The sequence below is a fragment of the Acanthaster planci genome, linkage group LG11, assembly GCF_054643075.1.
Source record: "Acanthaster planci isolate LZ-2023a linkage group LG11, COTS_SCS, whole genome shotgun sequence".
NCBI classification, from domain to species: Eukaryota; Metazoa; Echinodermata; class Asteroidea; order Valvatida; family Acanthasteridae; genus Acanthaster; species Acanthaster planci.
In genome coordinates, this window is record NC_141787.1 from 13,241,242 (window position 1) to 13,269,043 (window position 27,802).

Genomic DNA, 27,802 nt, shown 5'->3' on the forward strand with positions numbered 1-27,802 from the left:
TGGAGGGCCCGGACGAAAATACATGGTTCCTTGGTATTTTAAGGGCATGTATCATTTACCCACAGTGCAGTTGTCTTTAAGAAGCACAGATTAAATTGAACAGCACGGTGTTCTAAACTTCCACTTAAACTGGAATAAGGGAGGTAAGTTTTGGTCAAAGCAACGACAGAAAGTCCAGAGAGCAACGACCGACGAGAGGAACCTATCAAAAAGACTTCATTGTGGTTCATGGTTCACACGAGAACCATAAACCATCTTACTAGATTTCGCCCAAATCGAGGAATCTGGTGAATTATCTGATGCAGACGGAATCTAATGTCAAAGTGGACCTAACAAGTGGTCTTAACCAGTGGCGTAGCTAGGTTTTTACTTGTGGGGCACCAGCATCTTAAGGGGGGGGGACCAGATTTCAGTGTTTTTTTTTGGGGGGGGGAGCTTTTGTTAGCCTTGTTCAATATCCATTCATCCGTTTTAGTGGGGGGGGGGCGGCTACGCCCCTGACCTTGTCAGATTTTTCAACGGCGTAAGAATCTCTTTAAAAAGCGAGGTGGTTGTAAAGTTTGTTCTGTGCAACGACACACGTCACGTCAGCACATTCGCGTGCGAAGTAAGCTCAAGCCACAGGATGGTGCTGTGGTAAACAAAATAGGTCGGTGGCATACCGTAAGTAGGCACGAGGCCTACTACAGAACGCGCCCCTGGCAATATTGCAATACACGAGTACCGAAACTAGAACTTTTGGCACACCAGCGGGTCGCGACCGAACCAAACTGCCCCGAGAAATACGGTAGTAACCAAAGACCGTCGGCCAACGCTGCTGACGAAGTTGTCATCACACGTACGCGAGGAAGAGAGCGAAGAGTATGCAACGAGAACTACTCATTACAGCCTCTCATCGGCCGCTGAGAACGTGTTTTCCCCGGCATGAATTACAGGTCCAAGTACCCTGGTGCACGGGCGCCGGTGCGCGGGGCAGGGCCCGCTGCTGTGAGGCACCGTTGCACCAGGCGCTTTGTCCGGTATCGGTTACAACTTTGCATAGCACCGACGGCAGTTGCGGGACGCAAGGAGGAAGAAAAGGCTGGTTTGAAAATCAACACATCATGATGTAGTTCTGCGATAGGTATACTTGTCTTTTGCTTGAGGCAAAGTGACGAATTGAATTTCATATCAGGTTTATGGTCCGACCTTTATCTTTTCTAATTGAGGTTTTCACATATCTCAACAAGGAAGCTCAAGGTTTAAAAAAAGTGAGCAATCAACAAAATAATTTTTAGATGAAAAAGATGGAATGGAATGAACCTGTTGAAACAGATATCCCTTTATTAAAATGAATAATCAATAATCTCAATCAATCGACCCTGGGAACACCTTTTTTTTCTCAAGGAGTCATGGGGGATGGGAACTGGGAGCACAGAGTTCAGTGGAGAGAGGAGGTACAACCCCTCCCCGTTACACCACTGTAATTGATTGATCAATTACATATTTACGAATACAAAATGGATTGATTAAAAACAAGACCACACCTCAGATCAGAAAGACAAACTGATTATAAAATAATGCATCCACAGAATCAGTAACAGTAACTAGATTTGCAAAATCAAACATTACTCTTGAAAACAGCCGTTTGCTTTTGTCCATAAAAATTTGTAAACATGTGCGCGTCTCATGGCCATTTGCAAACTTTGCATGACAAAAAAGTGCAGTTCCAGACCCCCATTTTTTTTTGGGGGGGGCTACACTTAAAGGGTACAGAGGCGAAGAAGCTTACTTTTCCTCATCGGTTGTTTTGGGGCCATGCCCTCCCTCATCTGCCCTTGAAGACTAAAGGTCTTTTGATACTCATTCCCCCCCCCCACACTGTTAAAGTCCCTCATTATCACAACCTCACTCCTTCATATTTTCTGTGAAAATATTTTGTTCTCAACACCCAGTCCGCTCGAGGTAGCATTTTCACGCTCCACTCTCCTCTGACGGTGCCTCACGCCTATCAATGCACGTTGAAGCACACTCCGACGCCCACTGAAGCCCACTTGACCCAGATGCATCGGCATGGCCGTGAAGCGATGCCCCGCTCCGTTAAGTCCCGCGCAAGGTCGAGGTTAGATGAGCACCGCAAACACCCGCTGAAATGCTGATGAAAGCTGGTTTTTTTTTCTATACACGGTCTGCGATCTCAATTTTGTCTCATACCAGCTGATCATGTGATGTGACAATGCCCTGCAGGCCTACATCCCAGACAGCATGTGAGTCTACCTGAAAGCTTAGTGCACTGTACAGAGTTGAGGGCTTAATGGAGTACATCTTGTGAAAAATGCTGACTTCACAAATATATTAGGGAAGCATACATATCGTTCAAGAAAATCCGATTATGCAAGACAGTGCAATCAATGCACCCTGCAGTTTACGAGGCTCATCTTCCCCTCTTTTTTACAGCAATGATGAATTCTGCTTTCAACATTATATACACCTTGACGTCTTCGATCCTTTTACTTCAAAATCAACTGGGGTATGAACAACGGGGTAAGAAGCATGGAAAGATTCTTCTCCAGTGGCAGTCCTTTCTTTTTCAGGTTGATGACTTCCAAACATCTTCAGCCGGATCCTTCTCTGTTAGTGAGTCCTCAGTATATCCTGGTCCCGTTCCTGTGTCATTAGCCATTTCTGTGACCTCCTTGGCGGGTAAGTCCTCTGATGTGTCATTCTTAGCTTGTCTTTTGTAACCATAGTTGAGAAGTGTGTCCTCAGTAGCCCATTCTGCAGGGTCCTGACTGCAGCGCTGTGGCCAGGACTCCTGCGGTGCAACCCGGCTTGTACTCTGAACTGAAAAAAAAAAAAATGATGTAGAACAAATGCATTTAAACCAAAAAGTTGACAAACTTTCGCCCACCTCACTATGCAGCACGCCTTCAGTCACAAAAGATAACCTTGCTTAAAAAAAGGGAGGGGGTATTAAAGACCCACAATATCCAGATACTCAGTGAAGCCTACTTTTAATCTCTCAATTTCAAAATGCTTTTCCATCTCAGCAAAGTTTAATCCAAGAGTGGGGTGGGGCGAGTACACATAATTCGAAAAGTCTGGATGACAATTTCTGATGGATTTTTGTCTCAGGATTAAAATGATACAAAATTGTCGACAAAAAGCTATTTTTGACTAGTTTCCGCAGTAAACCCTCACGGGCAAGACAAGACCAGCAGGTGGGAATCATTTCATCTGGGTGCTCAGCCGTGTCCGAAATGGGCTTCCAGAGCTACGGCTAGGTCTATTGTCTGCGCATCTCCACACAATTCCAATGGAGCGAAGACCGAGACCTAGCTCTAGACAAGAGATTTGGATGCAGCCAGACAAACCGTACATTCCAACATAAACTGGTTGCATGTCCTTGGCAAGTCCCATGCGAAATGTGCATTTACATGTACTTGACCCCACACAGTGAGTCCCCTACAGAGGACCATCTACGCTATTTAAAAGTATGTCATCTCTAGTTCCTGTACAGAGTGCATGCGCAGTCCGTATTTCCTTTCTTTGTTGGGGGGGAGGGTTATGGAAGGGGAGATATTACCCTTTCCCTCCCCTAATCACACACTGTAACAAGCTTAACCTTTGAAAAAAAAAAAGCTTGAATGAGAATTAATGCCCATCTGCCAAAGAATTTCCCCTTTAACAATACTTAGTCACGAACCCTAAGTAGCATCAGAGCTTTCGGAACTTACAACTCCAACACGAATAGCGTACACGCGATCCCGATTTTAATAAATGGATATTATGCTACGCCTGAGTGGGCTGAACAATATGGAGACACAACGCAAATCACGGGAGGGAACAAAATATTGACCAAACCGGACGACTGAAGTGTTGCCCCTATCTGATCCACCTTTTAGCTTTTCATTCAGTTTTTACACGCCAGAAACAATCACTTGAGGCTTTCAACTGTACAAACACGTCTGCATGTTGTCGCCCTGAAGAAGTGATGAAAGTATTTTAGGCAGAGCATACGCATGCACAAATATCTGCACGTATGTCTACAAAGGAGAAAAAACCATCCCTTCATTGGCTCTTTTGACAAATTATTCCCAACTTTTTTTTTTTTCCCCTGTCGAGAGCAGTGCTGGCTCCAAGGTCACGGACAGCCAGTCGGAAAAAGGGCGGCCGGCCGGAAAACGAGACGCTCAAGGAGCGCGATGCACTGGAAAATATTTGCGCATCACTTGGCGATTACATCAACTACTTTGGCGGGCACTCAAGGCTGTGGGAAATGCCGGCAGATGAAAAAAAAAGAGACCCACGGGAATAACTCAAGTTTCCCCTGCTCTTGTTCATTTTCTTCTTGGTCCCAAGAGCACAGCTGAGTGCCGTGCTAACAGGGGGGGTGCTTTTACACTCAAACCTCAAATTTTGTGGGTCTTCCCCAAGTGGTATTGTCAGGTATTTTGTTCACAAAGGAAGCAAAATAAGTCCACCTTTTGTTGAGATCTCCCAAACTGTTTGCATTTTGTTCGAAAGCTGCAACTTCACCCATGAATGGTGATGTAAATCCATGCCTGAAGGCATGCACGAGCATGGAATACATCGTGTGGACCTCCCATCACAACAAGTCCACCTAATGTAGGGTCAGAAGACACGGTGTGTTACTTCCATACGTCCACACAGTGTTTTCCCCCCCTCTGAAAAACTGCCTCAGAGGCATTTTGGGGTCAGGTTTATTTCTGACAAAATGAAGAGGAACAGTCCAGGAATTCATCATCAACTATCAAGCTCAAATGACTTATTGGTAGTTGGAGAAAAAGGAACATTTTCCATTCTAGGCACGTGAAACAAGCATGCGTGTGTGGAGGGACGGAGGGAGGGAGGGAAGATTCCAGATGGGAAAAGCCTAGGTTACATTTCCCATATCCATGTAATTGAATGTGATCAAAGGTATCACTTCTATGGGTTCAATCGCCATCGTTAGATTGGAGTGCAATGTTTTCGCAGACAATGATGGCTCAATTGCAAAATACCCCGCCACCCCCGCATGATCAACCTCATAGCCAGGTACAGGTCAAAGTGTCACACTCTTCTCAAGGGATTATCACCTTGTACCCACGTAACCAGTCATTCCAGGGGGTCATTTTTTAGTGTGGCAGGGTATTCTGCAATTACTCCATGAATCTTTATGTCATCGGCAAGGCATCCACATCACACCAACAAGCAGAGGGAAGGAGGGAAGGAGGGGGAGGAGATTCCAGATGGGAAAAATGGGTTCACTGTAGCTTTATCAGGGGCAGTTCACGATACAATCTTACATCAAATGGTACATTTCCAGCATTCGTACAGTTTGTTCTCCATTTCAAAGACTGCTTATCAATACATCACGGCTATTGGAAAGTTCAAGACAAAATCCGGTTATTGTTTCTGAAATTTTTTCCCTCAAAACTGAGATTTATGCCCATCTAAGAACAATCACATTTGTGTTGGAATATGTTATTCTATTCAAAACAAGACCGATGAAAATCTGAAATGAAACTGAAGTGTGTTTTTTCCCCTATTTTTTTCACTCAACATTGCATAGATACAGTGTTGCAAAATTAATGAATGATGCATAGACATAATTACAATTGATGCTGGTAAAATTTTCATGCAAATGGCAACAACTAAGTCTGGGGTGAGGCAAGGGACTGTTGTTCCCAAGCCTATGGATAGACACACCAGAGGACAATGCACTGACACAAGTGTAAGACAGTAATCATTACTCCAAGTGCTAAAATGTGGTTTAGTGAATTCAGGAATAAAGCAAAAGCGAGGTGCGCTCACCCTGCTCGGGCGCTTCGTAACCATCTGCCCACTCCTTCAGTACCACAAAGATGACGGGGAACTCTATCAGGCACTTGCCGCTCAGGTTCTCTCGCAGCATGGCGTTCAAGTCCAGCTTGTGGTACCTGAAGAATTCCATGATGTACACAGAAAAAAATAGCCAGAACAGGTTTGGAACCCGAAACCATTCCAACGCTGCTCCAGTGCTCTACCCACTGAGCAAATCTAAATGCCAAAGCAGAATTCTCCAACCTGTTGATTCTGTGAATGCTTGGCTTGAACAGAGGAATGTGAGAGATAAATAATCTGGCCAACGAAGTCGTGCATACCTTGAGGAATTAGCTGGTCTTCCCTCAACCTTCATGTACAATCGGAGTTCTTCAAAACCTTGCTGACAGTACCTCTTCAACCTTCAAGGAGAGCATTTACATGTATCAATGAATCAGTTCAGTATTTGAGAAACGCAAGGTCACTCCAGAACAAAGCAGGCATGCAAGGGGGCGACTGGCCCCGTTGACAAAGCAGACCTTGCCCATGTGTCTTGTCAAATGATCTCAGATGCGCTTCATTTTGGGTATGCACTGTTGGAATACCAAGCTGGCTGACTGAAATAAGCGTGTGTTTAATAAAAACTGACAGAATACGGGCGATTCACAATAGTGTGCCGCCAAGAGTTTGCAATGCATTGACCAATCACGATACAAGAATTCTGTTGACCTAAAGGGTCGGCAGATTTCGTGCATTGCGATTGACAACGTGTTGCAAACTCTTGGAGGCACACTATTGTGAATCGCCTGTATTTGGCAATACATTAGCCCTAACTCCCGAGGGTGTGTGCAAAATCATATTAAAATTGGAGAATTCAGGAATGTTAGGGTTAGTGTCATAGCTGAGTCCAATTTCACAGCGCCGATCACCACGTTGGTTTTGTTTGTCCGTGGTTTGTCTGTGTCTGTCTTTTTGGTCTGTTCTGTGTGTATCTGTATCTATGTTCATTTTGTACATGTAGTTTGTGTAGTGTGTCCAGGCTGTTCCAGTTTACAAGCCCTTGGCTCATGTAAACGGCCGTGTAACTCTCCTCCAGTAACCCTTATTTCATATTTAATTAGTAACAATTAATCTGGCCTTATTTATTTGGCTTTCAAGTATTACTCTTTGTTATTGATTTTATTTTCTATCCTTACTTAGATTTGTCTATGGTTGTATTTATACACAAAACTCTTGGAGAGTTCTAAATAAATGTTTATTGAATTGAATTGAACAGATAAAACTGTTTAGAAAATTTCTGTGCTAAGCCAAAGTCGTCCGTAAACCAATGATGTGTGATTTACATGTACGTCGCATTGCATTTTCACTGGTATCCTGTTCCTGCTAGTAAAGATATAAAGCCTAAGCCAAGTTCAAATTAATTGGCCGCGGCTTGAAATTTCCCATGATTCTATTCTGTGGGAAGTGGCTGCAGCCACAACACTAGACTCCTGTGCAGCTCTAAGCCACAGCCAAGTATTTCGGAAAAGACATTAGCTGGTTTCTCTGATTAGGAGCTCCATGAAACCAGTCCCTGTTTAAATACAAAATATTGCAGCTATTTTGGTAAGTCAACTAAATTGAATGCCATAAACAAGTAAAGTAAGCTTTGATTTAAAATCTGTACACAGTCCCTCCAAATGGTGCACTGCATTTCAACACTGACATGTTGTGACGAATAAAAAATGATGTAATGTCAGTCATCTGCTATTGGTCTGGGATCAACTGCACAGACGTTACAGTTACCGACTCAAAGGTCATACAGGTTACACTGCTTGCAATTGGTATTCCGCAGATATTTGCTTATCACATGCACGTGTACTATTAGCAGAATTTCCACCAAGATGCTCCGACAGGTACAATTGGACTTGGGTAATAGGCCAGGGTGTGGTTTCTGACACGCATAGATGGCACCTGCCGTCGTGCGCATACACCCCTGCTGGGTGCTCAACCGCCCATCCTCTGCCAGACACCGCTGAGGTGCTAACCCACGGGCATGGGTGGCAAACTCTGGTGTCAAGACATGTGTGTGAGGAAGACCGTGTGAACTTGTTTCCTTTCCTTTTAACGTAGTGGGTCAAGCAGAAAAAAAAAGAACTCTGCTTGGACCTTAGATACAGTCATTCTCAGGACTTCCAGAGAGTACAACTCCATGTACATTTATTGCTCAAGCATTGACAGCTGGCCACGGCCTGGACTTAGTTCTACCACACAAGATTTGGACATTGCTAGTCTGTCAACGGACTACTTGAAAGAGCTGTGCATGGTCAGGAGTAGCCTGATCAGGAGAGCTAAGAAGGGATACGCTGTGAATATACACTAGTTAATGTGCATAGAGAATACACAGCCAATTTTTGATTGAATGGGTACAAATTCTTTAGAAAGTCACAGACATTTAAATGTGGGTCATTCTATAAATTTGGGGTCCTGTTACACCTGACCTGTGTAATTTGACACGGAAATATCACTCAAATTGATTTCAAACTATTTCCAGTTGTTTGGCAGGTAATTTGCCTTAATTCATTACTCTTGGAAATTAGAAAATGTGTTCTGAACTTACAAAATTATATGTTAGATGTGACAGGGACACAAAAAAAATGGACCCCTAATTTATAGAATGACTCATATTAAAATATTCAGAAATGGCAGAAGAGTCTACGACTAAAGATATTCTCTTTTTTTAAAAAGCAGCATGGACATAATTATGCACAGCATGAGCAAAGCTGGGGAAGGAGGGGGCGGGTTCTAATAACTCCTCCCTCTGGTTCTTTCACTGAGTCTACGGCCAAGCGAAACCATTTCCACACTGAAGCCAACTGATGTTCCGTCAAGGATGCTGCTGCACCATTTTATTAATTAACACGGCCACAAATTATTTGTTCAGGTTTTTGTGCCTGCTTCTTTTATCTGTTTGGCTTTTGGCCGATAAATTATTGCGTGCGTGGCAATTTTGTTGTTTTGTTTTGTACAAACTGACCTTTGCCTGTGAACTGGATCCCCCTTGACCGGATCAAGATGAGTAGCCAGGATATCAAACAGTGTTTGATCTTCACGGACACTGTCAAATGAAATCACAGCAAGTCTCGTCTTTAGAAGGGTGACACATGACGGTCATTTCTTTTTAAATACATGCGAACGTACACTTCCATTTTGAAGAGTCCACAGAAATTTATCACAAGTTTCTTTGCAAAATAAAGCATTAAAAGAAAGCTTATTGTGAGATCAAGTGGACAAACAAGGCGTGGATCGGGGGGGATTTGAAACCCCCCTCTCTGAGATCAAAACAGGTAAAACTGAGTAAATCATACAAATAAACTAAGGTAAGTGCACAAATACAATTGTAAACAATGTATGTCATACAGAATGTTTCATCATCCTTTGTGTTCGTTCACAATAATGAGAAGTTAAAAAATCTTCGGCCTGACCCCCCTCAGGAAAATCCTGGATCAGCCCTGCAAACATCCAATCTAATCATGTGGATAAAAGAACTGCTACTATGTTGCTTTTTAAATGGATGTACATGTAAGTCAAGTATGATAGATTACCCTTGCCCACTTGACTTACTTACATGTGTATTTTGAACGAAATGCACAGGGTTTCTGTTCTCTCCGTTCAAAGGAGAGAAACGGACATTTTCCAACGCACTTCAGGGTCTCGGGTATCACAGACTAAATTTACCAATACTGTTTAACAATGAAAAATGATACATGGGTCAACCACTTCCTGAGTTCTCCTCCTTAAGCACACACCACACAGATCAGACGACGGAAAAGGAAAAAAGGAATGACTATGCCCTGGGTCGTATGGCTCAATTGAGCCCTCTCGACACAGCGATCTTCCTTTTTTCGGCGGAAATGCAATGCTCCAACTGGCTCTCCAGACACACGGTGACTGGCAGTGATTGAATGAGTCACAATGGTGGGGATGCTCGTCGTCTCTGTGGATCGAGTATTTACTCGTTCTTTCTATTTAAAAAAAAAATTTTTTTTGCTTGCCCTTTGGGCTTGAGATTTTGGTGGGGGGGGGTGCGCATTGTACCATGCTCATGTGGACTTGGGGGTACTTGAGGTCATGTGATGTTGGCCAGCATGTTGGTGCTGACTGGAACTCAAGAATGCATTTCAGGAAATTATAACAATGACCGAGAAAAAGAAAATCCCAGGTTTTTATTAAGCACTTTGTGTACTGGTACTCCTACAATCGGCAGTGTGTAAGAAAGAAACCAAATATTTGGGGGGACCACTTTGTTTTGTGTAGGGACCCAAAACATCGGAGAATTTCTCTATGTAATCTTCATGGACGTCTCTCTCAGGTTACGGTTAAATGTGGGGATTTTTCCCACACTGGCAAAAGAAGGAATGAAACAACCCCTCAAAACTTTCTTCTTGTATTTCCAAAAGTCTAAAGAAGTCGCTTCTCTTTGGGGGGGGGGGAAGAGGGATGATTGTGCCTTGTACACAATGGATCCATCAATGGTGATATGTTACACACTGCATGAGGTAGATACTTTGACCCAGTTCGCAGAAAATAATGGCTTGATGGGGACACTAACCCGAGGGGACACCCTTCGGGTGGTAGCATGGCACTCGCCTTGGCGTTCTTGGACTTCGAGGCGCGCATGCGCGTGTGTGTGTGTGGCAGGCCAATAATAACACCCTACTGGTTGAAGAGCTGTGAAACATGTCTGTAACACATGTCCACGAGAGTTGTGCCACTGCAGAAACGGCTGTTACTTCTGGTCACCGGATTAGTCGATATGTCCTTTGAAATGTCTTTCTTGTGCTCACGGCACAAGTGCTTTTGAGCCTTCAGTTGGGTAGAGTAGCAGACCATGTATCTAACCAGCAGAACTCAGCTTTCAGAAAGAGACTCAGCTTGAACAAACCCTGAAATTCTGTGACATGCGTGCAGCTGTTTGACCAAAGGAGTTTGCTAAGCCATTCATAATGCATGTCCGCTACGTGACGCAACTAACAATGAAAATGTCAAAAAAAATTTTTTTTTTCATAAAATTATTCTGCCCACACTGATCCACGGACTGGAATTTCCAATAATTTCAAATGAAGAATGGAATTTCTTTTAAAGGGAGAATCAAGACTACATACAGAAGCCTAACTTACAGAAGAAGCACCTTCTAAGAAGAGCTCACGACTCATATCTGGTCATATATAAGCACTAGAAAAATCACTGTGAAATGTGAATCTTCAAAAAATCTCAGCACGAATGCTGTCTTTTTAAAGTCAATCTTGACATGACAGAGAGACAAAAAAAAATTACAAATTCAATTCAAAGGCACAATAACATCAAAAGGAACATCGTCAATGTAAATCTTACAGCTTTATTCCCTATTTTTTTTAACACCAACAACTCATCCGCATTTTTAAATATAGATTAGGCCCACTTCAGTAATGAAAATGACATTTCATTTTTTCCACCCGCTGCTGGGTTCAAGGTTTCTATTGTATTAAACATGAGAGTCTTTCCCATGCGATTTTGAAAAATGGCCCAGACCAAATGTGTGTCCCGGGACTACTGACAAATCCAATCTTGTGATCTCCCCCTCCCCTCCAGCAATATCCCCCTTCTTTAATTCCTGACAAAACCAATTTCCTAGATTGAAATTGTTCTTCAAGGTCTGAGCTCCTACTATGCAAATGACAGAGGGGAAAAATACAATTACTTGCCTCAAGCAGAGTAAAATGATATATTCCACTTTGTGCCACGGCACTCATTCATTTGTGAAATGTTCCATGTTTGGCAAAATTCTGCAAGAAAAGACGTCAGCATTTTTTATTGCCCAGAGTGTCCTTTTTTTCTCAAAAGCTGTAGATATACAGGTTTTTCCAATTTTTCAATTTTTTCCAAGTTTCCAATTTGTGCCACGGCACTCGTTCATTTGTAAAATGTTCCATGTTTGGCGAAATTCTGCTAGGAAAGACGTAAGCATTTTTTATTGCCCGGAGTGTTCTTTCTTTCTCAAAAGCTGTAGATTTAAAATGTATGTTGAGAAAATTCCACTTGCTGTAAAAGATTTACGGGAAAAACAGAAAGATTCCCCCAAAATTCTGGGCCATGACGGATACACTGCATTGTTTTCAGTTTCAACATACATGTACACAAAAAAGAAACAAAAACTTTAAAGGACATAGACGGAACTGACAATATAACATGCATCAAGGAGGAACATGAAATGGGCCCCCCCCAAAAAAATAACCATTTTTGGCACAGATTGGAGCTATCCTTCAACAACAACAAAAAAAAAAGGAAAAAAAAATTGTTAAGTCTTCCTATGCAAATACAAGAATTTCACAAGGAATGTTTTTACCAGCAGTTCCCAGAGAAGTGGAAAGGTCAATAAACTTTGTGCATCCTTGCATTACATGTACATGTATACTTTCAAACGAAATGGTTATATGAGAGGAGACTTTCAAAGTACACGCAGATGGCATGTACACTTGTGACAAAACTGACCATCGCAACACTGGTAACGGCAAAGGGCACTTAGGCAAATTTAATTTCTTTAGAAATTCTCAACACCCTCGGCAGACCTAGGCTTTTAGGCCAAGGACTGTCCCTAACGGGCAGGACGGAGCTTGTACTGCTGTATATTAAGGATTCGGAGTGGTGGTTGAAGAGAAACTTAGTACGATTCTTACTGACAGAAAACTTGACATCATTTGCTTCACAAAAACCCACTGTCTGAACCAAACATGGATCAGGAACAAAGTCTTCCCAGAACAAATCCAGAAAATGAGATGAACCATGAAAGGAAATGGGCTCCAAGATGGAACACAAAATCCAAGGATACCGACACAAGTGGGAAACACCAACTATCGTTAAGAATAAACATTGAATCCTTTCCAAATGAAACATTTAAGAGCTTGGTTACAGTCAAGTTGTTACATTCTTGAAACAAAAACAAAATGACCTCCAAAAAGTGTTAGACTAGGCAAGAAAGTCAAGACGTGAATATAAATGCAAGGTTAGAGGCCACTTGCAGCCAAATACATTTTATAATCTCTGGCATTTACCTTGATAATACCTCTTTACCAAAACTTCAACAACAATCTTGGAATCCCCTCTTCTAGCTTCCCGTTTCACAGCCTGCCGCTGGCTTCTAAATTCCGCTGGGTCTCCAGAGAGGCAACGAATCAAAAAAGAGAGTTCGGCGGGGACGGATCGATCAAAAAGTCTGATACCTCAGGATTCCCCCCTCTACCTTTTTCCCTCTGAGTTTCGGCTCCCTGATCCAATTACAACGGAGAGAGATGATTCCATCTTGCTCGGACTGTCAGAAGTCCTACTTTATTGACTTGGGATGAGATTGGGCAGCGGCCGCATTTCGAATTGCACACACAAGAGTAAATTGCCTTCCGTAAGGGCGACCGATGTGTAAATAGCCACTGTCTAGACGGGTGACAGGTTTCTTGCTTAATGACCAGCGCAGGCACAGGTATATGAGCATTTACATGCAGGTCTGGCCAAACTCTGAATAATAGAGGCCACTAGAAGGGCCTGTAGCCACTTTTGTCCCAGGCCCAGCAAATATGAGTAACAGTTTCGCGAGATTTGCCCATGTAAGATCACCCTTCACCGTAACAAACTGCAACAAATCCTCGGAGACTAGCACTCCAAGTTCCCATTACAGCCCTCAACTCTATGAACCGAAGAGAGAGAGAGTGTTTTGCCTTATTTCCTCCTCTAACAGAAAGTGTTGAGGGAAATGAAAGCCAAGCAGTACTTGGTTCATTTCCCAAGATGACGCCCGACGGACCATTTTTTTTCTAACTACAGAACTGCTTCTACAAAAATGCCATTTTTAGGATCACTTTCCCGAATGCGTTAATAAAGAGAGGAAACTGTCCATTACCTTTTGTCGATGTATTCAGCATCACTCTGAGGGAACTTCCAATGCACTCTCCAATTGATAACTCTTTCTCTGAATGACCACAAAATGAATTGGATTAGTATAAACCAATATCACCACAATCGCACAGCACTGCAATGTATTAGATTTTGTTTCTCTTTAGGTAATGGCACTCGACAATTTATACAAATCTAAAGGGGAAATTCCAGGAAATTTTTTTAAATGAAATCAATCTGGATTCATTTTCCTCTTCACTTCACAGCATTGAAACAGAATGGCAAAACGTTGACTTGTACACATGTTTTTTTTAACAGTTATTTAACCATATACTGCCGGGTTTAATTGAAAGTTGCATGACATATTTCTGGGGGATTTTCAACATTTTCCAATTTAAAAATTCTTCAAAAATTTATACCTTCATTTACTGGACATTTACACCCACACCAATGACTGTCTGGTGGCTACTCTAATCTGACAGACAACATCTATTGACATATTGAGTATTTTAGCCAGGCCTGCTGCCTTGTAAAGAGAGCCCAGACTGTGCGGTGTTACGTAATTTTCTTTTGTTCCCGAAACTGGCCCAGTGCGCTGCTGGCGTCTTTGCAAATGCAGAACAGATTAGCGTGCAGCGGTATTGTATTGCTCATCCCTGGCGTGCTTTTGTCCCCGGTGGTAATCCGCTTGCGCTGTATGCCACAAACAGTGGTATAATCATTCAAAACAATGACGGATTTCCTTTGCTATTGACAACTGACAAAATGTTGACAATCCCCAGCAGCCCTGTCATTTGTTCCAAGTATGGTCTTTTGCTACAAGGCTAAACTCCTTTGTCTGATTTTGGGCACCCTGGCTTTGCACATATATAAAGCCAACGTCTCCGGTTCCGGGCACCCCGGCACGGAGTGGTTAATGACTAAAGACTCACCGCGTGCGCATGTACATCTTACGAAGAAACTGTTATACAGGAACATATGTGCTTCTGGTTATAGAGTGGTCAGGAATTTGGGCTTTATTTTTTTTGGGGGGGGGAGGAGACTGTACATGTAAATGTCAATGTTAAGTTCTGCCATTCAGCAATGAAATTATACGTAGTTAACGTCATATAGTATATGCTCAGAGCTAAATTAGAGCCTACCCTATTTTGACAGTGCAACCCTAAAGTTTTTGGGAGAAAATTTGGGGAACTGTGAAATTGGAAACACAGAAAGAAAATTGTTCATTTCATTTGAAACAAATGTCACCTGACCTCTCTTGCTGTTGTTATTTTAAGCAGTTATTTCTAACCAGTTTACACTGACTGACCAACCGACTGACCTACTTACCAACCGATTTACCCTTCTACTCTGTTTTCAGATTCCGAGTACATGTACTAGAAAGTGCAGTGTAGAACAGTTTTTGGTTTGGCTTTATACAAAACAAACAAAAATCGAGCTATCATTTGAAGTTGGTAATTGTGGGCCTCCTTCTCACAGTAGAGCAAAAACACTCTCAATGACAAATATGCTTACAAAATCCCCCAAAGCATTATTCCAGAAAAAAAAAAAAAATAAAAGGTTTGATATGAAAGTCTAGTTTGTGACTGTTCAAAGTGCAGTGGCTAATGATTCGTAGGTCATAATATCCTTGCATGCAGTCTTTCGGTGAAATCGGGTCCAGAATACAAAGGGAGTCCCATCTCAAGACCATTTTTCGGTGTGCATCACGGAGAAATGCATTAGGGTTAGAGGGTAAACGCATGAGTGGGCCGTAATTGCGCCGGAAAGCGCCAGAGCGACTCGGATGAAAAGGCGATTTCCAGTCCAAAAGTGCTCACGGCAGAGGAGAGGAAGTTGACAACCGGGTGACAAAAAAATCCATTTCTGAAAAAGACTCCAACTCGTCTGGCCATTGCGTGCCAAGCATAATGTAATTTTTTTTTTGGCAAGCTGAAAATTCCTCTTTCCAACTTATAGGCCTTTTCAATCATTCAGAATGTTAAATTAGCGGCAGATCAAAAACTCTGACCTACCAATTTTTTCACTCTCCATTTTATGAAAAGAGAACAAAACCCTGACTTTAAAATGCAAAAAGATAAAAAAAAAATAAAGGTGGAGACAAAGCACTCAGGCTGGATTTGTGTGCGACATCTATGGCCAAAAAAGGAATATTTGTACAAGTTAACCACATGCGCCAAACTCTCACAATCTTACAGTGCATGTTCATTTTCTAACCCTGCCTAACTATAAGCAAGACAGTCTATGACAAAACAAAGGAACTTCCTTGCGAACAAAAGTTTCTCACAATTGATTTGCGGTGCATGTATGATTTATTTTTTCAACTTGCCTCACCAAGCAAGACTGCCTATGATGAAATGAAAGATTTTCTTGGTTAACAAACTTGCCTCACCAAGCAAGAGATCCTATGACAGAACGAAGGACTTTCTTGGTGAACAAAAACTTTGCATACAGCCCCTGGCTTTCAGATGTCACCGTCACCAAAGGGTGAATATTTACCGACACTGACAATTGGCATGAAAAAAAAAATGGGTTACTATAGGGTAAATTTTCGCTGCTATTTCAAATTTGCCTGAGGGAAGCCTGTGAAATTTTGGCATGATTTATACAAAGGGCACAATGCCAAGTATCTCTGAGATGCCAAGCTTTACTGACCTCTTGTTGACCCAGGTGGTGTTTTCTTTGTGTCGACTGAAGGACGGGGGGAGGAGTTTTAGAGATGTGCTGCGAGATTGACACAAATTTCGCAGTTGATTGAACTGTGAATCAAGCAAAATTAAAACTGAATATTCAGTCCTTTAATCTTCGGCAATTCACACTCTCGTGATTGGCTTTGATCTTATCCAAGTCATAAATTCTGCTTGACAAAATAGCTCCCGATAAGTAGATTGCCAGATTCAACACTTCTACATTTACACAAAGTTGACATGATATGATGATCAGAGATTTGAAAGGCTGTCTTCGTTTTTTTTGCTCCTTTTTTCAATTGCCACATCTTGAGAATATGCAAATTAACTCACATTCTAGAAAGAGGCCACGCAATAGAGTTTTAACTTGTCTTTTCAGCCTGGTGAATAATTTATTTTGCAAACTATACAACCCTTTGCTAGAGGGGGCCATGCATATTTTAAACACTCTCCTGGATAAGCAGGAATCATAAGAACCTGCATCTATTAATTGTTTCCTTTCCGGGAATGTCCATGCTATGGAGGTCCAAATGTCCAAAAAGGCTTTCCAGCCATACATGCAGATCATGTTGTGACCTCTGTCACCTTTCAAAAGGGCACGTCATGTTTATTCTAAACTTCCTCCAGGGTGTGCTCTGAAGTTGACATTTGAGTATGCCCCATTGCCAGTGTAACGCCAAACCTCATCCAATCCGGGACTTACCTTTTTCTTGTATGGATGCCACCCGGGCGTATCATCAGTGATGGCGCTGTAGGCTTTGCGATCAACATCCTCCAAGAACCTGTAGTCTGGTGATTTCAAGAAAGACCACAAATAAAGCAATGACAAGCACTGTCGAGTCTAAGATGGTGACAATCACTCCATAACAGTGTAAACAGGCCAAGTTAAAACAATTCAAATGAAAATAAAAGTGTTTGGGGAAATTATGCATCCAGGTATACTTTTCCTTCAGTTTGAAAATTTTGAGACTAACATGGCACATTTAATGCTTTCTGTATTCACAGCGGTAGTATCGTCATTCTTTTTGCTCTTTTTTACTTTCTAAAAAGCACAACACCAGCACTGAGCAAGCTAAACTCTCTCAATTATGACTTATTTGCTTGTCTGGGCTAGCCATCTACAGTTTGACAACAAAAGTGCAGCTGTGACGTGAACAAAGAAAAGAAAGAAAGGTACAATATGAAGTTCCAAGACACAATGAACTTTGTGTTACGTATTTTGCAGTGTGAGCGTCTCCATGTCAGTGGAAGTGGAAGTGTCTGTGCAAGGTACTAATTACCACTAATACATATGCAATTGCACTTTGAAGTCTGAAAAAAAAATGGGGGAGCGGGTTTGCGTAGTGGTTCTTTCTTCGCTTTGCACCAATGAGGCCTGGGTTCGAGTCCCGGCTTGGCCCAGGCTTTAAGTGCATTTGGTTTCCAGTCCATACTCGCTCTCGCAGGTTTTCTCCGGGTACTCCGGTTTCCTCCTGCCTCTAAAACTGGACTTTCTTCCTAACTCCGTAATGTGTTACTGATTAATAAAGTGTATGAATAAACGTACAGTTATTGGCGCAAATAGCCTGAGTTGCTGCAAGCGCCATTAAAACAAAACAACAAGAAGTCTGAAAACAGCTGAATGATAAGCGATCCAGCTTTGGAAAGAGAACATGAAATGAACTGCTTGAGGAGGGGAGAGACTGAGTTAGAAGAGGGTTGTGTTCATAACGGTGGCCATGACACAACCATAACACCTGTCATTAATTGGTCGTAAAAACAGCAAGCTCCTGTTTTATGAATTCTCTAAATATGTTCCTGGTGCGCTCAATATGAGATCTGCTGTTGAATAAAAACACGAGGGAGTTGCTGAAGGCAAACCGTTGTGGAAGTGAACAAGGAAAGTGACAATGGCTGTGGGAAATACTTACAGGGTTCATAATGTCAAGACCCCCCCAAATTTCAAAGAGTATGAATTAACCCTAAAAATACATAGAACTAAACATTCCTGAAGTATACAGCGCAGTCGCTTGTAAGAGGACATGACCTCATTGTTCTCAGAAGCCATAAAATACAATAGATAAGACAATATACCATACAGTGCTGTGGCACTATGAATGCATGGCTTTACTGTCTGTACGAATAACAATGAAAAAAGCCCTAGCCAGAAGCAGTGATCTGTAGCTCTTGGCCCTTACGGGCTCAGACTTTTATGTAATATTTTGTAGTACCAAGTCCTGTAAGCCATACGATGTGCAGGACCGTTAGGCCTAATGACTTTTATAAGTTATTTTATAATAACTGCCAGTGATTGGCAGATTGGTGCGCTTAATGCAAAACACTAAAACGTGTCTTGAAAACTCAACACAATTATCAAATATGTAAAATACAAGATGTAAGAAATAAAAATTTTAATGACTTTTAATGCCTTTATTCACATTTCCACAAACATTTTAGGACTTTTCCAGGAATTTCATGACCACAATAAAATGGAAAGATTTTTAAGGAATTTAATGACCAGTGTGTACCATGTACAAACTCTTGCTGCAATGATTTACACAGCCAGTGGATAGCTGGCTTGATTTCAGTAAGGGTCAAGTGTTTTTTGTGACCATGCGACAAAATGTTTCTAGTTGTTTTTACGTGCTACTGATCATAAATCGTGTCGAATGCTCCATGCGAGGACATAATTGTATGACCATTTCAGTCTCTGATGGAACTTCTAGATTGTATTCACCATTAGTAACAATGAAAGGCAGAGTTCTTGTATGGTACATTACTTGCTTAACGTTTTTCACAAACAATGTCTTTCATTTTATTTTGGCGAAAGTCTTGCACAGCTACAAAAGTCTACTATATGTAACTGTGTAGTCTACAAGATGTTTTTCCCAGAAATTTGAACCATGGTACTGATGTCAATAGTCTAACGACCCACAAAACTACACCGAGAGCTGAGTTGTTTTGCTCAAAATGGAAAATTTATACTGGTGAAATTAAATTGTAGATCCCGAAGAGAAATCGCTAAACCGCGACAACCACAGATAGTCTCTGGTACGAGACGATAAACGATAAACCACTAGCAAGAGTTACACTTAAAAGATAACAGTAATCGTTTAGGTTTACACTGCCTGTGTCACGTAGATGCCTCAAAAACAAGATCAAGGGCTTTGATGTTCTCATCCTTTTTCACATATCGCAGCACGTTGCGTCTTAGTCTGTGCCCTGGGGACGCATCACGCCGATCGGAGACTTTTCATTGGTAAGGTGGGGGGGGGGAAGTGGGATCTATACAGGATCAGTGTCAGAGAAGGACAAGTGAATGGAAACCGAGGATGCCATCTCTTGTAAGGAGTTGTAACGGCACTCGTGTCGAAACAATAATGTTTGCGCGTTGAGGCTATGAGGGTAGTTAGATGCAAGACTTGCTAATGTCAGATGTGATAGCGGTGGGTTGAACGCGCTTCGCTTTCTTCCATGTACAGTGAACTTAACCGATGGGTCATTCAGTGCAAATTCAAAGACCCTTCCACGCGACCCAATTCAGATTTGCCTGAAAACTTCCTGAAATTATCTGTACATCCCAAACAAAAGAAAACAGAGTTTTAGCATTCTCGTACAGACTGATTTTTACAGCATTCTTGTTAGATAATTTATAAAAGCTGGGTCAAATCTCATGCTGTGTACACAAAGCATAATGCATAATAAGCTTGATCAGTCTTATGTGTAAACATTTGTTTAACCCTAACCCTACATAATACTACAAATTACTACTTGTAGTAAAATGTAGTAATCAGTGCTGTCGCTAGTAAGAGGACATGACTTTATTGTTCTGTGAAGCCGTAAGATACAATAGATAAGACAATTTTCCATACAGTGCTGTGGCACTATGAATGCATGGCTTTATTGTTCTCTGTACAAGTAACAATGGAAGTAACCTAGCCAGAAGTAGTAATCTGTAGTGCTAGGTCCTTCAGGCTCAGACTATTACTGTAGTACTTTGTAGTGTAAGCCAAACAATATGCTTGGCGGTTAGGGTTAAGATCAGCTCAGGAGAATGGATGCTGATATTGCCCCTCACCATCCACCAAGGCATTATCGGCAGCCATTCACCTATAAGGTATTCCCATTCATACGTACCTTGTGAGTCGGAAAGTCAAAACAAGTTCCCAAATTTGTGAATTTTCAATGATTTTATTCAATTTTAATTCATTGTTTTCCAACCTCTCTATGGATGTTACGGTGTGTGCCTCTCGCTGTTTTGCAAGCAGTTGTAAACAACCTCCTTACGCGGGGACTGGTGCACGTTTCCAGTGTACTGCGTGAGGTGGAACACAGCTGGTCGGCGCTTTATCAAGTGTTTAACACGTTGAATACCGCGCAGAATTTCAAACGGATATTCCGATTCGCCAAGCACTGTACGCATGCGCGCATATTTAATAGGTGCTGGTACCTTCCAGGTGTCTATTTGAACATGTCACAGATGAATGTCCTCAACACTGCCAGCAGCGTATTTGTTGAGTTCTTTGGTGATGCTGGCGTATTCAATTTACAACACAAAAGCCTTTCATTTCACATGAGTATACTCCTAGTGTGAATCCGGTACACCTGTGACTACGACTATATTCATAGTTGGCAGTCAACTTGTTAAAACTGGCCATGTGACGGGCTTTCCACCGACAGAAATGGCTAAACAGACTTTACGTGATTTATAGCATACATAAAATGCAGAATTCCGAGGATGACATCCACACTAAAATTTCATACCAGTTCTGACAAATGGACTGCAGATAATGCTCTTGCAATACAAACTATTACGCACATATAACATGTTCCCCTTATGCAGTAAGTTGGTAACATTAGCTCAGTAAGAGCAGATTGTGACGGGAGGGGGAAAGCTTATGGAAACATGACGAGACAGATGTCTGTGATGATGCAAAGGAAAAGGGTATTGTAAACACTTCAGATTAGAGTCTCCAACGAGCTGAAGAGGTTGTTTATCCTTTGCAAAGGCCAAGCACAGGGAAGGAAGAGAGTCAAATATCAAACATCGAGTTATAAAATGTCTTGGTGCCGTGAACTGTTAAAGGCTTGAAGGTGAAATATGCACAGTTCATAAATCTTTTTTCCTTGATGTTTGCCTGCATAGCAACATGTACCGGTAATCCATGGGGAAAACAGACCCACTGAGTGTAAGGAATATTGCAAGTGTGAAAGCCTACCGCTGAGTAGATGCCGGTCTGTGAAGTCCTTAACAGACACGTAGGCGGTCTTGTCACGGACTCCACTACAGCCGGTGGAGGCCTTGTGCCTCTTTACACAGTGAAGGCTGCAGAGACAATAAAGTTGGAGACAGAACAGTAATCTTTGGGCAAGTGCGAGCGGCCGCTATGGTTAACTGTAGCTCAGGCAACACCAACCAATGATGGATGGTTTGGTTTGAATCTAGTCTGTTGTACCGAATCTCGACCCCCCAAAAAAACAAAAGCAAGATACATGTACACGCATATGCAAATCTGTGTCTTGTTTTACCTTGATGGGATTCAAGACAGGGGCCTGTCCCCTCGTTATAGAAGGAAACTGGAAGTCCAACTGGTGCTTAACCACTTCCTGTTATCAACGTTGATGATGCTGGGGCGGGATATTTATCATTTTTTCCGTTTTCAAAATTCTTTAAAATTTCCTATCTTCATTTACTGCACACTTATGCCCACACGAAGAATTGTCTGGTCTCCACTCTAGCCTGACAGATAAAATCTATTGACGCCCGAGTATTTCAGCCAGACCTGCAGCCTTGTAAAAAGAAAAAATTTTCTTTGGTTCACAAACCTGGCTAAGTCGCTGCTGACCTCTTTTCAATAGGGGCCAGATTAGCGTACAGCGGTGCTGTGTGGCTCATCGCTGCGGTGGTGGAGCACTTTTGTCCCCGGTGGTAATCCGCTCGCTCTAAATGCCCCAAACCGTGGTATACTGTTTCAAAACAAGGCTGGATTATCTCCACTTTTGAGAGTGAAAAAATGTCGGTAATGCCCAGCAGCCTGGTCTTTTGTTACAAGTCCCTGTTCCCTTTGTCCGAGTTCGGAGACCCCGGCCACGCATACGTGTCCGGATCCAGAATTCCCGACAGGAAGTGGTTAACCCTAATTGGTGATTATTCCCTTGGTCCCGGCAAGATCACAAATCATAGGTTTAATAAAAAAAATTGAAGGAACTGTACATGTAAGTAAAATTTCGACATTACTATTGGCCATGTTCATCCCACTCTTGGATCCTGCGCAAATTTATTGCACTCCATCCTGAGTTGATTTGACTTTGAATGAAATCCACTTGTACGATAATCAACTCAGGAGGGAATACAATAAATTTGTGCAGGAATCAAGACTGTGCATCCCCTACATTTAAGATTACTTGTAACATCATAAAATCCGCTTTTAGAATGTCATTTTGTCACCAAACAGTTTATCTTTTCCTCTTATTGTATTGATTTTTCATCTTGGAATATTAAGATGTGAAAATAATACTCACTAATCAATTGAATATCCAAATATTTCAATAGACGGCAAAGTCTGAGCTGTTGTAGGAAGGTAAGGTTTTCGTAAATTTGAATTTTTCTTTCAAAATTCTTAGGGAAAAAACTCTAGTAATGATAAAACAAACACATGCTTGGCAAATTGAATCAGATTGACAGTTTGAAAGTTGAATAGCACATTGTCAAGTTGAATTTGACTGCGTTTATGATACAGACCAGTCGGTGGGGTGGTGTCGGGGGGGGGGAGAACACTAAAATGGCACCAAAAAAGTTGATATAGCCAAAAATAATATTCATTCATCAAATGTAGCCTACCTGCACGTCTTTACGCTGCATCGTGGACATGTATACTTGGTTTTAACCTGCTCACAGATCTCACAGCTGTATATCGATACAGAGAAGAGAGCTTATGAGGAACCGAGTTATTTTGCGTTAATACCTATACTCTATATTGTAACGACATGACATAACACAAAATCAGTTGCAGACTTGTTTGGGTGGGTGCAATCGGTCGATCTGCTTGATCACTCAATCTTTGTGCTATCTGTTAATCTTGTTGCACCATTTGTCGATAATTTTATAAACAGCAACAGCGGTTCTGGAAGACTGTTTCAAAGTAAAGTCAGAGATTACATACAAAATCAACTCATCGCAATTGTGTTTTCATGCTGAACAACCAATTGCTCCCAACAGAAACATGACTGAGACATGCTAACATTATTTTTTAAAAGTTTGTGAGATGTACAGTACCTGATACAGATTAAAAGCAAACGAAAGTCAATGGTCATGTTACGCCCAAATTATGGCCACAACCCCAACTGTAGGTGGGCCTGTCCTAACTACATACATGTACATGTATAGTCGGGCCGATCCCCACTGTAGTTGGGACCACCGAAACTATACTGGTAGTTGGGACCGAGGCCATAGTTTAGGCGTAACAGTCATATTAACTGTCATTCAGTGGTGCTAATATTATATTCCATCCATACAGTATTCTGTGACAACTCTTCATCTGGTTATATCTTTTGGGTTTAAACTTTGAAAAGGCAGAATAATTCTGGAGGCCTCTACAGCACTACAAAAGACTTATATTGTAGAAATGAAGCCATGTTTTACTTGAGGTATGTTGATGTCTGTGGACAAAATATAAATCAGAGGCGATGCACGTTTTACATCCAACCAAAACCATAATTGATACAGTGTATTTGTCTCGCGGCAATCACGGCAGTGCAACCATATACCACTTGATCCGTTATGTAAGTGTGAGGTCATGTGTGATGTTGGCGTTGAGCAATCATATTCATGAAGCAAACATAGGGCCGAGTGTTCGCACTGAGCCATGGTTGTGGAACAAGCTTGACAGGTGTAGTGGGTTATAATTGACAAATAATTTGTGCACACAAATTGTTGCCGGCCCCAGAAAATACCCCTTTTTCTCTGGTTTAGCTGAATTTTAGGTATACGCCTTGCATCATTTGCTTCAATCCCTCATGAATGTTCGCTCAATTACTTTTAATCATGGACCTGGTGGGTACGGGTGTTATTAACTTGACACCTTGATGGGGGGGGAGTATACTCAGTGATGCAAGGAAAACAAGATGCAATCCTCCGCCCCCAAAAACAGTTGAAGCGAAATGCACAGCAAGCTTAGCCATTGGCTGGCCCGACGCATGCGCCATGTGATAAACATGGACAGTAAGAACGACGCGGCCATTGGTGTTGGGCAGACGACAGGGATCAGTGGGTAAAAATGTCAGATTTTTCAATAAATACATGTAGTCGGTCTCATGGGCTGAAATGGCTAAGCGGGCATGTTTAAGAGCTGTAGGACTCGGCTTTCACGGGAACATTTGGCTGAAAAAGTGGATTTTGTGTTAAGGTATCTCGACCATTGTTTCACCGCAAAAACCGGATAAAAAAACACATAGCATTTCGTCCCTAGGAAATGGTATCACCCCTGAGTCACATGCAGTAGCACAGACGCGACAGAGTAGTGACTCAAGACAAGAGTGCTTGGAGTTGCCTAGATTTTGTACCGGGTGGAAACTAAAGCCTTATTGCTGATACCACGTGATTGATTTTGCACAATTGTAGAAAGGCATTATGGGAAGGGAAAAGGAGCAAACACTGCCCCCTTTTCCTTGCCACAATACCTTACTACCATTGTGCAAAATCACCCAGGCCTAGGCTATGCGGTATCAGCAACAAGTCTTACTGTGTCCACAGCCGCCATCACGACCATCATTTGCCATGTGGACGCCGAAGCACACCTTTGTCTATAAAGAACAGTGGTTGATTCTGTTGAACCAGAATCAACCATGAAGATCTATATCCAACAGATATGACGATATTTGATCAATGAAACTGCGACATCATCGAGCAATTCAAGAATATTTACCTCATTCTACCGGCAGCACCCACAGCGTGGTCGGGCAGACGATGTGTGTGAAATGTCGAAGGTCGTGGATTAACCCAGAGCGGTGTAGAGGGCGCTGTTTAAAATGGACCGCTCACGTGTGTAGCTGGCCGGCAAAAGCTCGAGCGGCAGTTGATCGCGCGGCGCTTGCGATCCAGTCAGCGCGAAATCGCCTCACTGTACATTGTGTGGGAACCACTGCCTGTGTTGTTTGCAGTTGGTGTCAGCTGGATCACCGCTGTTGAATTATGTCAGTGTCTTTAGCTTTAGCGGTATATTTGATTGGAGTGTGGTAGGTCGTGAGGTGGTTCTCGAATCCCACTGATGTTCCTGATGCCAGTCGTTGGGCTTTAGTGCTCGTCGCGACGACACCATTTTGGAAGTAAAACGGCAACTGGCGTTAGGCCCACCACCGGTTATCTGTATCAGTATTCGGCAAAGCATTCAGAGAGGACACACCACATCAACTGTTCGCTTCGTGGAGCTAGTCATCAACGTGAGAAGACGTGGACTTGGCAAGCCTACTTAGTACTTGGTCAAGGGGTGGTCCATCAATCAGCGTCACCATTCCAATAGCGTAGCCCAGGTGAATTGGTCATCTCACAGTCACACGGACCTGAACCCACCGTAGAGGCCTGACTCCATTGGCGGTCCGCTCCGTCTACCAGCTCGATACCTCATCGTCGTCGTCGCCCCCGACAGAAATTAAACATGCGGTGGCGGGAATTTAGACATCCCCTTCTTTTCCTCATGCTCGTCAGCTCGCTTTCGGGCCAGCTCCGAGCGGCAACCTCATCCGCGGGTGGTGGTGGCTCCAAGAGCCCCAGCAGCTCCTCCGATTCCGGAGACGGCCTGACCAGTCTGTTTATCGGGAGCACCATGTCCATGACTGGGGGGACGTGGGACGGCGGGCAAGCCGGTCTGCCCGCGGCTCTGATGGCCCTGGAGGATGTCAACAACCGATCGGACATCCTACCAGGGTATCAGCTGGAACTTACCTGGGAAAATAGTGAGGTAAGCACAGACGCTTCCCCCCTACTTACAAATTTTGGGGTTTGTTTTGATTTTGTGTTTTTTAGGACAGAAAATGTGCACAAAAGATTTTCAGTTTTTTCTAAATTGGTTCTTTCCCTGTTACATTTTTTACTTCTAATCTGCTGAAATAGTGATAGTCAAAGTTGGGAAGAGTTCCAGGAAAGAGTCCCATATACAAATGCCAGTAATTATCCCCTGTAGTGACCTATTAGCGGTCAGAAAGCAAAAACGTGTCCAGAAATTTAGTTCAATTTAGATGGGGAAAAAACCAAGTCGTTAACTTACATGTAGAAAACACAATTTTTCAGATCAGTCTCATAGGATTTGTGCAAAGGGTGTCAAGAGGTGTCCGTATGTGGGACTCTTTCCTCTAAGTTTAAGTAACCAAAACTTAAGTTATGATGTATACCATGATCTATCCCATACGTTAGTAAGTACCCTTTCCTGAGCAGGAAAGAACACCTTTCTGCTCGGAGATCATTTTTCATGGGAGTATCAAGGTATAATCTCCTGAGAGATGAAATCTTTGAAATACCTCAGGTTGACACTGCCCCAAAATAGAAATGCAACATGGCGAGGAAGCAACCTGTTCTTGTGCAGATGAACCTATTCTGGCACATTCTCTTTTTAGGGGAGTTGTTTAATTGGACTCATTTTGTTCACAAAGTTTTATTAGCATATACCTTTATACTGAACAAGATGTTTTGCCAACCTTTTCATGAGTGGGGTATTTTAGGGCCAGCTTATTTCACATGGATCCGAATCTTGATCAGTGGTCCCTCATTGGTTCACTGACACCAGAACCCCCCTTATGGATAGAGTAAACCATCATTGGATCACTTATTGAGATCCAGATCCATGTGAAACAAACAGGCCCAGAGTCTCTGCAGAATGTCTCCAATTTGCCGTTGTACCGGTAATTCCAAACAAGCAAGTGATAAGAGTGCAATTTGTGTGCAGTCAAAAAACTGTGTGATAAATTTTTTTTTTTACCATTGGGTACGATAAGATATCATTCACATTTTGGTTGTGTATTGATTCAGCGGTCATCAGGCTGCCACGCAGAAGCTCGGACACAACTAGATTTCAAGTACATGCACAGTGGCTAGGGATGATGGTTCATTACATTAACAAACGACGCAAATCATTCATTTTAACTGATGACTAATTACTGTTGAAACATATTCACTGCTAGGCCTCTTGCCTATGGTTAGGCCTACATACATGTATCACATTACTAATTGGAGTCCTTAGTGGACATCCTTTTCTATTTCAGTTCGTGGCTTCCACTATGTACCTTATCACCGGCCTCTTGAGCAATGTTTGCTTTGCTGATGTTACATTGAACTCCTTAGAAATGACTGAATCATCTGCTCAATGTAATTTTTGGATGAAATATTACGGTATTCGTGAATTGCTAGCAATGAAATGAAGCTGATCAGAATTTACTCAGTAAAATTTGCAGCAGAGTAT

General features: G+C 42.3%; 2 protein-coding genes across 2 annotated transcripts in view; one reads left to right on the top strand and one right to left on the bottom strand.

The window, feature by feature from the left end:
* Positions 1–1,287: 1,287 nt before the first annotated feature.
* Positions 1,288–25,413, bottom strand: znhit6 (zinc finger HIT-type containing 6). The gene is made up of 10 exons (XM_022238913.2): positions 25,277–25,413; positions 23,194–23,259; positions 21,572–21,678; positions 17,077–17,162; positions 16,342–16,445; positions 13,694–13,762; positions 8,801–8,881; positions 6,126–6,206; positions 5,797–5,921; positions 1,288–2,823 (listed from the first exon to the last, which is right to left on the bottom strand). The coding sequence occupies exons 1-10, from the start codon at positions 25,279–25,281 to the stop codon at positions 2,570–2,572; spliced, it is 978 nt and encodes a 325-aa protein (XP_022094605.2). The 5' UTR covers positions 25,282–25,413; the 3' UTR covers positions 1,288–2,569.
* A 66-nt stretch (positions 25,414–25,479) lies between these two features.
* Positions 25,480–27,802, top strand: part of LOC110981381 (gamma-aminobutyric acid type B receptor subunit 1-like) — a 117,495-nt gene continuing 115,172 nt past the window's right edge. The window contains exon 1 of the mRNA XM_022238911.2: positions 25,480–26,308. Coding sequence (XP_022094603.1) covers positions 26,006–26,308 — 303 coding nt within the window. The 5' untranslated portion in view covers positions 25,480–26,005. The remainder of the gene's footprint in view (positions 26,309–27,802) is intronic.